The sequence below is a fragment of the Lasioglossum baleicum genome, chromosome 18 (assembly GCF_051020765.1).
Source record: "Lasioglossum baleicum chromosome 18, iyLasBale1, whole genome shotgun sequence".
Classification (NCBI taxonomy): domain Eukaryota; kingdom Metazoa; phylum Arthropoda; class Insecta; order Hymenoptera; family Halictidae; genus Lasioglossum; species Lasioglossum baleicum.
In genome coordinates this window covers 2,213,616-2,229,868 of record NC_134946.1, presented here as the reverse complement: position 1 = coordinate 2,229,868, position 16,253 = coordinate 2,213,616, and the positions used below count along the sequence as shown (strand labels likewise).

At 38.5% G+C, this 16,253-nt stretch overlaps 1 protein-coding gene across 1 annotated transcript; it reads right to left on the bottom strand.

The window, feature by feature from the left end:
* Positions 1 to 11,557: 11,557 nt before the first annotated feature.
* LOC143217766 (uncharacterized) lies at positions 11,558 to 12,163 on the bottom strand. Its single transcript, XM_076442313.1, has 3 exons — positions 12,014 to 12,163; positions 11,672 to 11,904; positions 11,558 to 11,599 (listed from the first exon to the last, which is right to left on the bottom strand). Exons 1-2 carry the CDS (start codon positions 12,102 to 12,104, stop codon positions 11,672 to 11,674), a joined length of 324 nt encoding a protein of 107 aa, XP_076298428.1. The 5' UTR covers positions 12,105 to 12,163; the 3' UTR covers positions 11,558 to 11,599.
* Positions 12,164 to 16,253: the final 4,090 nt, after the last annotated feature.

Sequence of the window (16,253 nt, the reverse complement as noted above, 5' to 3'; positions counted from 1 at the left end):
TGTAAAATGGAAATATCTCAGGCCGGAAGAAAAGTTCGGTTTCCGAATTAGAATGGCTCCGAGTGCAAAGAAATGAAGGAAAAGGATATTAACATTAAATGAATTTCATATAATGATGAAATGACAAACACTATCTAACAGTTTATTTTTGACAACATCGTAAAACTTAATTCATTTATTGAATTCATTGAATTAATTTAGTTTATAAAATAGTGTTATAAATAAATATAAATTTTGACTTAGACAACCATATATTTGAAATTTAAATGATTAAAAAGTTCTGAGCGAAACGTTTCAATATTTGGTTTTCATTCGAAATAAAAATAAATTAGCACTTAATGAAGTTATATATGCAATTATGGAATTCTGACGAAACAATTACCGAATGTATTGGGTTGGCAAATAAGTTCGTTCGGTTTTTGTGATTTATTCCAATGTAAAAAACCGAACGAACTTATTTGCCAACCCAATAAATAAAATGATTTCTGTACTGAACCGCATCTCACTATTGTATACATATATAATTAATATAATTATAATTAAGAGACTCTAGAATACTCTAGATCTTGCGTTTCAAGCTTCCAAGGAAAGCAATTTAATGTTGATAACGAGTTCAACGTTATTCAGTATTACAAAATGAAGGTACAGTCAAACCTCTCATCCGAATCAATTACTTTCTTTTAATAAATGCCGTTCGTTTAAACAAAGATTGCGGGTTTTGAATATTTGTTTAAATGTTCATATATCTCGTATCTTGTGGCTCCTAATTATTATACAGGGTGTCTCAAAATTCCTTCAACATCCGGAAATGTGAGGTTCTTGAGATCATTTGAAGCAACATTTTCCTTTGCAAAAATGGCTTTCGCGGCTTTGTTAAGAAGTTATTAATGAAAAACACGCACCAATCAGAGCGCGATCTGGCTGATAAAAAGTCGTATTTTCAATTACATACTATTACTAATTTTTTATTTGTTTCCATTCTTAAATCCCTGTAGATCTTTAAATTATATTCTGTTTTGCTTTGAACATTGTTCATATAGGGTAATATTTACGCAAAAGTCTATAGTCGCAGAACGGTCAGTGCTTTTGCTACTGGTAAACGTTAATATTAAATGCGAATATGGTAATCATACAGAAAAGGTCTGCCTACTCCGATTTTGATGAAATTTAAATATGTTATACAGCAACACATTTCGAACAACTTTTTCCTTTTCCGATATAGGGGGGTCGCTTTTAGTTTTCGAGATATTTGCAAAAAACGATCGCTAATACTGTATTGAATTTTTCGTATTTTTGCACGCTCCGTGGCAACGTAAGCCTGTCCCGGTGCGGCGTTTGTTTACATTTTGACGCTGTGGAGGTGAGAGAGAAAACAGGGTCTCACTCTGGTCATGTATATGTATGTATACAGGGTGTCTCAAAATTAGGTCCGGAGTCGAAAATGGGAGGTTCCTGAGATCATTTCAAGCGACATTTTCCTTTGAAAAAATGTCGTCCGCGGCTTCGTTAACGAGTTATTAACGAAAAACACGGACCAATCAGAGCGCGAGCTAGACGCGTGCAGCCCGGCGCGCCGGCAGCCGAGTGTCGGTGGCACGCCGCGATGTCGTAACGAACAAAAGTTTCTTGATGATGTGAATCCTCGCCAATTTCGATAAGCTTTGGATATGTTGTCAATACCATGATTCTGAACAACATTTCCCTTTACAGTTTCTGTCGATCGGCTTTAGTTTACGACATTATTGTAAAAATTTGTAATTGTAAATCGATCGATGTACTATTTCCTATCCGATTTCGATCATCTTTGGATATGTTGTCAATACCATAATTCTGAACAACATTTCCCTTTACAGTTTCTGTCGATCGGCTTTAGTTTACGATATTATTGTAAAAATTTGTAATTGTAAATCGATCGATGTACTATTTCCTACCCGATTTCGATAATTTTTGGATATGTTGTCAATACCATGATTCTGAACAACATTTCCCTTTACAGTTTCTGCCGATCGGCTTTAGTTTACGATATTATTGTAAAAATTTGTAATTGTAAATCGATCGATGTACATACTATCTCCTCGCCGATGTCGATGAGCTTCATGTCCAAGGAAAAAGATATTTAAAACATCGAATTTATAACATATTTCAAAGTCATCGAAATCGGTGAGGACCCACATCATCGGCAACTTTACCCGAACGATAGAAGAAGCACAAACTTATTGAATCAAAAACTCATTTATTCAGCCGTAAATCCATTTGACTACCACATACAACCACCACACTTTTACATAATTGTTGAACTCGTAGCACACTTTTATAACTCGTATCGATATCGAACGAAATTACTTACTCCGACGCGGAAAGAGTTCGATGCTCTTCGCGATGCCGCGCGAAACTGTGCTCTCCCAGCGTACAATGTATTCGATGAAGGCATCGTTTAAAACAAATGAAATCGTTCCCAAGGAGATATTGATTTTTCGAGAATCATATGATTCTCGAAAACACCGATTCGAAGATTATGTAAAAGTATGGTGGTTGTATGTGGTAGTCAAATGGATTTACGGCTGAATAAGTGAGTTTTTAATTCAATAAGTTTGTGCTTCTTCTATCGTTCGGGTAAAGTTGCCGATGATGTGGGTCCTCACCGATTTCGATGACTTTGAAATATGTTATAAATTCGATGTTTTAAATATCTTTTTCCTTTGAAATGAAGCTCATCGACATCGGCGAGGAAATAGTATGTACATCGATCGATTTACAATTACAAATTTTTACAATAATATCGTAAACTAAAGCCGATCGACAGAAACTGTAAAGGGAAATGTTGTTCAGAATTATGGTATTGACAACATATCCAAAGCTTATCGAAATCGGGTAGGAAATAGTACATCGATCGATTTACAATTACAAATTTTTACAATAATATCGTAAACTAAAGCCGATCGACAGAAACTGTAAAGGGAAATGTTGTTCAGAATCATGGTATTGACAACATATCCAAAGATTATCGAAATCGGATAGGAAATAGTACATTGATCGATTTACAATTACAAATTTTTACAATAATGTCGTAAACTAAAGCCGATCGACAGAAACTGTGAAGGGAAATGTTGTTCAGAATCATGGTATTGACAACATATCCAAAGCTTATCGAAATTGGTGAGGATTCACATCATCGAGAAACTTTTGTTCGTTACGACATCGCGGCGTGCCACCGACACTCGGCTGCCGGCGCGCCGCACAGTGGGCCAGATCGCCGCGCTAGCTGTTCACACCTATTTCACCATTATTTCAAAATATAAAGACCACATTAAATAGGTCGTTGGATTCATCTTGACGTCAGCTATAACATTATTGAATAAAAAATATATAGTTATAAATAAATATTGAAAGTGACCACAATTTTTTATTTAAAAAAAGAAATTATTCAAATTTTTTGTATTGAGATTTGTAGAAGACTGAGTACTGATTACTTTTTGTAGGAAACATTGTTTTGTCATACCTCCGGAAATGTCTGAAAACTCGTGTGAATAATGAATAATATTTGAAAACTGGCTGCTCACCATTATTTCAAAACATAAAGACCACATTAAATATATCGTTGGATTCCTCTTGGCGTCAGCTATAACATTATTTAATAAAAAATATGTAGTTATAAATAAATAATCAAGGTGCACACAATTTTTTATTAAAGAACAAAAATTATTGAAATTTTTTTAGTATTGAAATTTGTAGAAGACTTACTACTGATTCCTTTTTGTACGAAACATTTTTTTGTCACACCATCGGAAATGTCTGAAGTGGTCGACCGCTGAGTGGTCGTCAATGCGTCTCGTGCAACGCGACTCGCCACGGAATTGCGTGCACGCGACGCTTTAAACCAACATAATTTCCAAACTTGGATCGATTTGGGTGGGAAATTTGCAGGATCTTTTAGAGGAGACGTTGCTGCAAATGTTCCACTTTGTTAGAGCACGACACTATGTAACACTTTTAACTTATCCCTTGTCAAAGGTGAAAAACTTTGACAGTATTCCTTAGTTGACTAAGTATTTTTTTTATAACAAATTATGAACATTAATGTTTAGTTCCTGGTGCGTTCTCAACATAGATATACATTCTTCATACAAAAAAAAATTGGGCACTTAATCTTCAGTAGGTTTTCCAGGACAGCGTTATGAACAAAAAGAATTTTTTCGGTGATAAATTGTATTTGAAAAAGTTTGATCTTTGAACGCTTATTGTAACGAGAGTTTTTAATAACTTTAATTAATATTATCGGTTTCGAATGTAATGGACATTTAAGAAACGTTGTACATTCGTTAAAAATCGATATGAGGACTTTGATTTTTTAGCTCATGACCAGCTAGCGCGTCGATCTGGCCCACTGTGCGCCGGGCTGCACGCGTCTAGCTCGCGCTCTGATTGGTCCGTGTTTTTCGTTAATAACTCGTTAACGAAGTCGCGGACGACATTTTTTCAAAGGAAAATGTCGCTTGAAATGATCTCAGGAACCTCCCATTTTCGGCTCCGGACCTAATTTTGAGACACCCTGTAGAATGAAAAGATTATGCGATCAGAATTAGTTAGGGTTAGGTAGTGGGGGCGGAGAGGGCCGGCCGTTTTGTCGGCCAGACCACGCATACGGAAATGTTGGAGTAGTCTTTTAAAATTGAAAGCTCACCCTATACATGCATGTATGGTCAGAGCGAGACCCTGTTTTTTCTCTCATCTCCGCAGCGTGTTTACAAGCAATATGTAAACAAACGCCGCGCCGGGACAGGCTTACGTTACCGCGGAGCGTGCAAGAATACGAAAAATTCAATACAGTATTAGCGATAGTTTTTTGCAAATATCTCGAAAACTAAAAGCGACCCCCCTATATTGTAAAAGGAAAAAGTTGTTCAAAATATCAATATCTATTAGATATTTAAATTTTATCAAAATCGGAGTAGGTAGACCTTTTCTGTATAATTACCGCGAATATTTTGCCTTTCATGGGTTTTGTAGAAGAAAGTACGTACTTTCATTCTGTAATTACAGAATTTGCAAAAGTTAATGAATTTTCCAAATACCCGTGTTCAATTTTTTACTTCATGTATTTCAGTTTTTCGAATGTTAGTAACCAAATTTACGTGTATTCGTCGAATCGCCTGTTTGATTTCGTAATGTAGACTCTGTTCTTTAATTCTTGTAAAAATCAGCTGCCACAATTTGCCAGTAATTGTTTAATGTAACTTTACAGTTTGTGAACAGTTTGCGATCACTCATAAAGCGGGTTTAAGATTTTTGTGGTTCACACACACACACCCATAGTACTGACTGACTAAATACCTGACCGAGTAAAAAATGTTTAATCAATGTAGGTCATAAAATTAATACTTCTAGTGTAAAACGGAATTTTATATTTTCTTGTGGCAGCACATAAACGGATAGGATAGCTGTAGGAGATTCAAAAGACGACTGATGCCTTATATTACTTACTTAATTATATCCGATATGAAGCATGTTTTGTGAAAGATTTTTTTTAATATTCTGAAAATTGACAGGATTGGAGTAAAAATTGCAAGAGTAAACATGACAAGTATTGATGACTGTGTGCCCACACGGCGATAGACGAACATTCAGTAATCGATGAAAACTCTGAACAGGATTCTGGTTATTATAAATGTTGTTAGAATCCAAGACTTTCGGTTTTCCGTGCAAGTCAAGTAACTGATGACTACCTGTCTATCATAAAATAAGGACCGATCATAAAATAAGTCTCAATCATGGTTGAGAAGAATCGGCCTCGGTCATAAAGGTTTTCCCGTAATAAACACGAATTTTTGGGAAAAATGGCCATATTTCCCTGTCCAGAGAACGTCAGTATCTTTCCTATAGTGTAGGTGTGTATTCAGTGCATGGATGTGTGTACAAAACTGAAACGATGTATGTATAACTAGAAGTATAAATAAGTCTATCTAATCAAGTGTGTATGTGTTTGTAAATATATGAGGTTTTTATTTTAGTGTCGGTTTCAGTTCATTTAGTGACTAAAAACGATAGTAACTTTAATTTCCGCGGAAATGCTCCTTCTCTTTAAATTTACATTAATGTAAATGACTATAAAAAGTTAAAAAAATTTTTTTTGTGGTCCAAATTACTATGAATTTAAAGATTGAAGTCTGCCGGTTACAACGACTCCATACAAGTTGCAATAGGAAACTGCGTTTGATCACTATGATTTTTTATCAGCTAGATTGGCATTTGGGCCCGGCGCACAGTGGGTAAAATCGACGTTCCAGCTGTTCACGGGCTAAAAACTCAAAGTCCTCATATCGATTTTTAACGAATGCACAATGTTTCTTAAATGTCTATTACATTCGAAAACGATAATATTAATTAAAGCTATTAAAAACTCTCGTTACAATAAACGTTCAAAGATCAAACTTTTTCAGATACGATTTATCACCGAAAAAATTCCTTTCCTTCATAATGATGTCCTGGAAAACCTACTGAAGATTAAGCGACCAATTTTTTTTTCTATGAAGAATGTATATCTATGTTGAGAACGCACCAGAAACTAAACATCATTGTTCATAATTTATTATAAAAAAAAATATTTAATCAACTAAGGAATACTGTCAAAGTTTTTCACCTTTGACAAGGGATAAAGTTGTCATGCCCGGGGATTCCCATGTTCTGACAAAGTGGAACATTTTCGGCAAGATCTCCTCTAAAAGATCGTGCAAAATTTAACTCCATCATAATCCATCACCCGAAGTTATGATAGTTTAAAGCGTCGCGTGACACGCGCACAGTGGTGAGTTCGATCGAAATCGTGGCCAAATTATTCATTATTCACACGAGTTTTCAGACATTTCCGGTGGTGTGACAAAAAAATGTTTCATATAAAAAGTAATCAGTGCACAGTCTTCTACAAATCTAAATACAAAAAAATTCAATAATTTTTTTTTTAATAAAAAATTGTGGTCACCTTGATTATTTATTTATAACTATACATTTTCTACTCAATAATGATATAGCTGATGCCAAGACGAATCCAACGACCTATTTAATGCGGTCTTTATGTATTGAAATAATGGTGAAATAGGCGTGAACAGCTAGAACGTCGATTTTACCCACTATGCGGAGCGGCGCGGCGAGCCAACTGTCAAATGACCGCTGATTGGTGCATGGTTTTCATTAGTAACTCCTTAACAATGCCGCGGACGCCATTTTTGCAAAGGAAAATGTTGCTTCAAGTGATCTCAGGAACCTTCCATTTCCGGAAAGTGCAGGAGTTTTGGGACGTCCTGCATTAAATCTAGACGTAGAGAGTGAGATTGTTTTTAGAACTGTTAATTTTTCTTTCTTAAAAATGATGCGAGATCTGACCCTCTCTGGCACGGGAGAGGAATATTTTCTCTTCTATATATGGGTGTGAGATCTGATCCAGGCTAAGCATCCGCTCCAGTGGCGCGCACTCAGGACTCAGGATTTACTCTGGGGGGGGGGGCGATTTGAATAGATAAAATTTTGTGGCCTGGTGCAATAATTGCTAATGTACATATGTACAGGGTGTATAAAAAGTAATGGTCATCCGTCCTAGGGGTCGACCATTACTTTTTATACACCCTGTACATAATGTTGAGTTTTACATAAGGTGAAGTGCCCTAAGTCTGGACAGTCCAAAAGTGATACCTAAATCTGGACAATTGAATTTTCATAGTAAAATCAATAATTAAGAGATTAAATAATTATATTATATATTCTGAGGCCTCTTAGCTACAAGTAGGTGTGAATATTATTTCATTATGACATCAATTGAAATTTAAAAATAAATTCAAAGTTCATCTGAAAACAGTATACAAAATAGTCTATTTACATGCGAATCATGTGCATTTATAATTCGAATTTTTGTTAGAAAAAAAGATATAATTTAAGCCCTCAGACAAAAAATAATTATCACGCATAATAATATTGATATTTTAAAATAAATTGGCAATCAAACTTAACGTAAATAATAATTATTAATCCAAATATTAGATGTCCAAGGTTAGGATTGTTTAAAATATAAGTACTCCATACTGGGACGCGATGACAGTAGCTGTCCCACTCTAACTAAGCTTATACGCAATGTGCTTACGCCTGAAGCCGGACACGTGTTTGTGAATAAAATCAACGCATTGTTTGCGAATTATTTAACTAAATGTACGTATAAGTAGTCTTCTATTAGCTTGTATAACGAATGTAGAAAATGTGTTCCGGCTTTGACGTTAATAATACTTAATTTTTATGTCATAAATCTATCAGTATTAATACCTAACCTCAAAAATTAATTATTCATGTCGACATAGCTCTTAAAAAATGTTTTTTTCAGATTGTAAACTTGCTTTAAAAATTAAATTTGATAATGGCCATCACTAGAAACAAAACTTTTGATTCCAGTCGAAAAAAGTAATTAATAAGTATCATAAAAAAACGGATTAAAGTAAGAGAAAGCGTACATAAAATCTAAGGATATTATTAAAAATGACAGATTGAAGGAAAATAGAAGATTGAATAAAAATAAAAAATTGAAGTGAAATCAAGAACCTCATTCTGTTGTACATCGTACAAGTACAAGCTCTCAATACAGTAGGTCAGTTTAAGATTCCAAAAAGCACGCATTCTAGAATGAAAATTTTAAGTTCGGTGGATGCTAATGAAGGATCACCAACTGTACTGTCGAAGACAGAAGAAAGATCTTGAAAAAAGGAGCAAGAAAAAAAATTATAGAAGAAGAACATTTGTCAAAAAAAGCAGGAAAGAGAGAGATACAAAATTAAAAAAGAACAGGAACAAGAAAGCAATAATAATTTACACGAAAGAAAAAAGAGAATTACACAACAAATTAAGGGCAGAATGTATAATATACAATAATAATATATTCAGATGTGCATCATTAAAGATTTAATAAAGTTCGATGTTATAGATCAGGCATGGGCAAATTTTTGATCGATCGGAGGCATTCTCAAGGAATACCCCCACTCCTTCCGGTCGCGCGTCTCGCTCCCCGTAGCGGCCATAGTGCTTGGAGCACTATGTCTGTTGCAGATTATATGTAAATTCAATTTGTCCCGGTGTAGGGTTTACTTCTGTCCAGGTACTAGCTTAGATTGGATTTAATATGTCCAACTACCACCAGGTTTGAATTATTCTTGTTAATACAATTAAGATATTAACCTAAACAATGATTTTTTTATTTTAAATTACTTTACAAACTCTGAACTGTGTATGTTAAAACTGTTAAAAAATTATTTTTGCTTATTTAAAGTGATAAAATTAAGAATAGAAAAAACATGCTGTCCAGGCATAGGGCACTTCACCTTATAACATATCCAAAAATCATCGAAAACGGAGAGGAAGCAGCTGTTCTACAGTTTGATCAATTATCCAGTGTTCTATTTCCTTTTTCTTGGTGGGCCAAGCCCCCCCCCCCCCCCGCCAGGCTTCGAAGGTTTAAAGTTTAAAGCATCCACCCTACAGTCCGGCCCTGGCTCTCAGTGATTTTTACCCGTTCCCGAAAATGAAAAAGAACACGTGGAAAAAATTTGGTAAATATTTACTTTAGGGGAAGCATCTCCGATGACCTTGATCTTGACATTGTCACGTCTGCTGACGTGTTGCCATAGGTTATAAGCATAGTTAATAAGAGTAGGATATTGTAACCGTAATTATTAAGAATATTCATTAGTTATAAGTAGTCATACTTCGCTCCGTTCATCAGATCCGATTCTCACCTCATACCATACACCCATTCTTATCTTAACCCTTGTATAATAATCATATCTTAATGTATTCCCCGTAGCAGTATCACGTAGCATTCACCGTAATCATTAATCGCGCTTCTCATAACATCCGTAGCGTTATGTCTAACGAGACATCGCGTAGAAGATAAGACACCTATGTATTCGACCTCACGATCCTAAAAAGAGTTCAGTTAGTTCAGTTCAATTCGGAAAGCCAGTCTGTCACGTTCGTTCAAGACTCCAGCGAGGCTCGTCGCCTCCTAGATGTCCCGGTCCGGACTCCGACGAGTCCTCACTCTCATCCGCCTTTTGAGCGGTCCTGCTATATCACGCGCTTCTAATTCATTGTAATTCCATTTCATACGTTACAAATATATTCCCAGTTATTAATTTAATAAGTGAGTCTCGCTTATTGTTAGTCCTTGTCCCTACATCCTCGCGCTTGCGATACTCTCCTATTCAATTCGCGTTCGTTGCTATTGTCGACGGAGGACAACAGCGGGGTATCTCCCGTCAACCGAGGATCACCGACGACGTGATCTTCCCAGGACGAGTGAGGATCATCGTCCTCCCTACGACGATCCAGCCTGATTCGACTGCAGGCGACAAAGAGCAACGAAAGCAGTTCGCATAAACGAAGCCTGCCTGTATTCATCGATCGTCATACTCAACTGTCCCATAAGTCGCTAAATATTTCCCTGCGAAGATTCGCGCCGTCTCAGGTATCTCTGCTCTCGTCCGCCGCTTTGGGCGAATCTACTGTAAGCGTTAAGTAGAATACGCATGTTCGCGAAGTCGTGGTTCCCAGTCATACGTCGGACGTAACGTGCCGCGTGGACAAAAGGTTGTATCGCATTTGAGAGCGTCCAGTAAGGGGAATGGGTCGCGGAACGATAGTTTCGGAAAAGTCAGACTCCGGGACGTAACAGACATATGTTGTCAAGGACAACATTCTGAGTCACACTCGAGAAGTTTTAGCCGGCGCTCGTTTTTTATTAAAAAGTTATAAACAAAAGAAGTTTTGGCAATTATTTATAAAGAGGCACTCCTCTCCGATTTTGATGAAATTAAAATATGTTATAGATTTTGACATTTTGAACAACTTTTTCCTTTTCCAATATAGGGGGGTCGCTTTTTGTTTTCGAGATATTCGCATTTTCATATATCACCTAATACTAATTAATTCTGATCGCATGATTTTTCATTACTAGTTCAAATTCTGTATGAAGGCTATATAGAATGCAAAAATCATGCGGTCAGAATTAGTTTGGATTTGGTGGTGGAGGAGGTGGAGAGGACCGGCCGGCCGACCACGCAGACGAAAATCCAGGAGTAGTCTCTGAAAATAGCATGCTCGTCTTATATACATATATGTATGCCCAAAGTGAGACCCTGTTTTCTTTCTGATCTCCGCAACGTGTTTACAAAAACAGTAAACTGACGCCGCGCCGGAGCAGGCTTACACATTGCCACGGAGCGTGCACGAATACGGAAAAACTCAATTCACACACAATCAGTACTAGCTACAGTTTTTTGCAATTATCTCGGAAACTAAGTCCGAGCGACGGGTAGATGTACAGAGAAAAGTTGTTCAGAATGTTGTTATACGTACCACACCAGCAAATTAGAAGCCTTCCTCTTCGTCGCAGCTTCCTGCTCCCTCCTTCCCTGGACAGCACATTATACTTTTCCTCAGATTCCAATAGATTTCCACATTACCACGGAGGTACTATTGTCAATGCGTTTTTTTTTCAGTGGTATCCCCAGTAGGCCTATTCCACTATGTCGCCGCGTTGACCAACAAAGTGGCCAACCTAAAAAAAAACCTAAAAAAATAAAGATTTGCTTAATAGATTACATATACTTACTTTTATTATAATATACGGTAATTAACTTACTCACGACGACGCCGAGGCGTCGTTGTTGCCGCTGATGGTGGTGTTCCGCCAGTGGTTGCGCCCGTTGTTTACTGCCATTGTGGTGGCGGTGGTGGCGGTGGAGGGGATGTGGTGCCCGAGGGCGGTCATCCGTTTTCGGTGTCGTTCCTTCGCCGACTTCAGCGCGTTTTGTGCGATCTTTTCGAATTCGCGTTCGAGGAGCCGCGGGAAACCGCGATTCCGCAGCGTTGCCTCTGTAACATTCATTTGAATCAATATAAATAAGAATTAACAATAAATTAATGAAGATAAACAATGAATTTATAATGAAATTAAACAAAGTCAACGATGTACAATGCTTACCGTATATCGCCCTCATTATCCGCGTGGAGGCCAATGGTTTGTTCCCAGATGCGCCGAGCCACGTATGCTCTGTCGCGCAGGAATCGGTCATTGCCACCTTGAAGCAGGAATTGATCGCCTCTTTCGGCGTATACCCGCCTAACGCGGCGAAGTAGACAACCTAAAAAAACATTAACATTAGTTTCCATATTATATCTTTTATTATATCTGTATTACAATATACTTACCGCACCCTCATATTCGGGTTCTGGACTGGTCTCGAACGCCAGTAACTCCTCTGCCGTTTGAAACGGCAGGAAGTGCGGGGGCACTGCCTGCTGTTCGGCCTGCATGGCCCGACGTTGCGCACTGTTCATGGTGGGAGCAAAGAAAAATTAATAAATGGACCAACTTTTCCAGAAATATATGATTTCAACTAATTCTGAGGATGACTCACTCCTGGTTCTCGAGATATTCGAGCCGCCCGTTCATCTCATTGAGCCACCCGCTCATTTCGTCGAACCGCCCGTTCATCTCATTAAACCGCTCGTTCATCTCATTGAACCGCCCGTTTATAGCATCGAGCTGCTGCAGAACGGCCTGCAGCAATTGAACCTGCGTTCTAAAACAAATACACAAACATTACACCATGTACTATATGTATATATGTATATAAATTTAATTATAATTATGACTACATTTAAAAATATCTATACACATATATATATGTATATATATACAATTTAATTATAATTATTACTACATTTAAAAATATCTATGCAACTTACTGTTTCGGCACCGCAGGAAGCGACGGGAGAGTCGGAGGCGGGTGCACCTGTGGTATTGTGGTGGGATTGGGTGCAGGGGGGAGCAGGGAATAGTAGCTAAAGGGGGAGGGGTGGGTGGGTGATGGGTGGGGGAGATTTACCGCCTTCTCTACGCCCGTCAGCGTTTGCACCAACCTTTCTACGCTGGGTAACGTAGGCGAAGGCAACGGCGAAGGCAACGGCGAAGGCAACGGCGAAGGCAACGGCGAAGGCAACGGCAACGGCGACGGCGAAGGCAACCTCTGCGAAGCGTTGCTCGGATTCGTTGGGTTGCTTGCCGGGCGATTCACGTTAGCGGGTTTTGCTGATTTATAACGATTCAAATTGTATCTTACTTCCTTTAAAATGCGTCGTCTTTGGGCAGGACCTAAGTCCCGAAATGCTTTTCGCGATGTCGACGTTTTTAATATTCTCGAAGACATTTGGGCAAAATGAAACCGGTGAAGCAATATAAAAATTTAAAATTAACTTCCTTCCGTGTTGTGCGCGTAATCCAAGTAAATCACGTAACTCACGTAATCTAATCAATAGATAAATGCAGCAACGCAGCCCGCACTCGCGAGTGTAACCACAGAGCGTATCACGACCGAGGTAAGCAAACGAGAACTGGGAACTGAACCAGCGGCAGTGTGACAGTGAAGCCAGAATGAGCGCCAAACGGCGCTCATGTACTGTCATGTACTCTGCTCCTACCCCTTCCACTATCCCATTCCAGCACCGTGCGCAGGCGCACACTCCACGGTCCCCATCGCGCAAGTGCAACGTGTCTCCCATTCGCCCCACTCATTCCCCGTCATCAGAGAGGGGTACATCATTTCACCGTGACTCCCCTCATCTGGCAACACTGCGGCGTGATGGTATTCGTGAACCCCATGGGCCCCGTTCCCCCCACCCAGTGATACCAGAATCGTGGGCCGTGGACGGTTTCTCCCCCGCTGGCTCAGCCGACTCGGTCCCCCACTCTGAGGGTATGCGCACAGTGGACCCGTTTTCGCCCGACGACCGACTTTTGCCCACACAGACGAGCGTTCGGGAAGCATGTGTTGGTGTCTTTTCGACCGATTTCGACCGAAAAGTGCTCACAGTGGAGCCGACATCGGGCAAAATGGTCAAGTTCAGCGGGGAGCCGAACCTTTTCGAGACCTTCGAGAAGGGTAACAATGGACAAACCCCATGGGGTCCCGACGCCGGTGGAGAATCAAATGATTTCGTTTTTCGCCCTACGTCAGACGGTGCAGCGTTCACTTTAAATAATATTCATGTCGCCAATTTTCAAGTATCAGTATTTTTAAAAACCGGTCAGCACAGAGGACACTTGGGGCTATATTATCATTATTTTTATTTTTCCAATTTCCGGGCGGTATAATAGCAATGCGCCTGTTTAAAAAACAATTGCAAAATAAACTATGAAAATAAATATTTTTCCAACTGAAATAATTTTTATTAAACTCTCTTATGGTTTCACTATGCGCACCCAAAACTAAAATTGTCATTGTTTTGTTAGTTTGGCCGTTATAATTTAATGAAAAAGTTGTGACACCTCATATTCCACGTCCGCGTAGAACCATCAATTTTCAAGATTTCAAAGAATTCTCTTTGAGATACGTTCTTTTATAATAACATCACAATATTTGTTTAAAGTTGAAAAATATGTCTTTTTTTTAAACTCCATTTTCTCAAAAACTGGACGTATAGAAAAAAAATGAAAAACAGATTCGGAATCAGCACGGAAAACTCTATAAGAATCGCATAGTGGGAATCGAAATACTTTTAAAAAGTTGAAATTTGTTGGAGAGTGTTATTATCTTGTTCAAAGAGACAAATTCTTCACTACTTCGTCTATGTGTTTTCATTTAGTATATTAATATACCTATCCGCATTTATAATTCCGCCAATTTGTATGTGCTAGCAAATATTGCCCCGTTCCCGGGGCTGTTCTCAATGAAGAGGTTTATTGACAGATCATTACTATTGAGCTGGAAGTCGGCACTTTCTCGGACAACACGAGTTGTACTTTACTTAACTCAGTTGTAAAGTAATTTAAAAATTTCTTTACAGTAAAGAATTATGAATTGGACGCGCCAAATGTTTTATTGCACGTGGCGATAGCCGCTACGCTATCGTACGTCGCACAGTGGTGCAAAATCCCCAAGCCGTGGCAATAATTCGTTTACTATGGTAACGTCATTTTCAAAAATCTATGTACTGAAATACATTAAAATATTAATACATTACAGTATTAATACATCGATCATATGTAGATTATAAGAGATAGAGCCTAAGCACAAACGCTGACATTGGAAACAACTGCGACATCCATTTGAAGGAAAAAATTTTTTCTACTTTCTTTGTTGTTATAATGTATATGCACTCCTTGATTTTCTAAACATTTATAGTATAGATATTATTCAGTGCGGTGAGTGCATTACTCTAAATTATAAAAAATACAAAACTAATTATTAATTTTTTTCGTTTAGAACTGGACGTTAATATGAACGTTATAATCCGAAAAAGTCATGAACGTATCTCAAAGAGAATTCTTTGAAATCTTGAAAATTGATGGTTCTACGCGGACGTGGAATATGAGGTGTCACAACTTTTTCATTAAATTATAACGGCCAAACTAACAAAACAATGACAATTTTAGTTTTGGGTGCGCATAGTGAAACCATAAGAGTGTTTAATAAAAATTATTTCAGTTGGAAAAATATTTATTTTCATAGTTTATTTTGCAATTGTTTTTTAAACAGGCGCATTGCTATCATACCGCCAGAAAATTGGAAAAATAAAAATAATGATAATATAGCCCCAAGTGTCCCCTTTGCGGACCCGTTCTTAAAAATACCGATACTTGAAAATTGGCGACATGAAAATGATTTAAAGTGAACGCTGCACCGAAATACAAGCGCGCGGCGGGGGTCCTGTCGGTCGACGTCGGTCGAAGCTAGAAAGGTCTCACAGACGAGCCTACCCACACATTTGAAAGGTCGGGCCCGATGCCTCTGACGTCATAGTTCCGACCGATGTCGGCTCCACTGTGCCCGTACCCTGACGCACCGTCGTCGCTACACGTTGCTTCTATACTCTATCCAAGGAGAGAACAGTACTGTGTGAAGACCAGTTTTCGTTCGTCGCTGCGCATCTTCGCCCTAATTGGTTCAAGAAAGTGGGGAGTGAGAGATGATAGGCTCGCTGCGCCCCCACCATCTTCCAAGCTGCGCGCAACGGTACTGTTCTATCGTTGGATATAGTGTATATACTTCGCACGCGCTACACACGAACGTATCTCTCCTCTGCCCGTGTGAGTGCCTGTTCGATTCTTAGACCATATGTATACAACCTATAGACCCGGCGCAGATAATTTTCCCCTCGGAAAAGATGAAGACAGTGTGACGTTACGTTCTCGAAAGATGTATAAGCTATGCTGATCGACA

Coding starts and splice junctions, on each gene's coding strand:
- LOC143217766 (XM_076442313.1), bottom strand. CDS start 12,104: ATGACCGATTCCTGCGCGACAGAGCATACGTGGCTCGGCGCATCTGGG. Junction 11,905..12,013: donor GATAATGAGGGCGATATACG/GTAAGCATTGTA, acceptor TGAATGTTACAG/AGGCAACGCTGCGGAATCGC.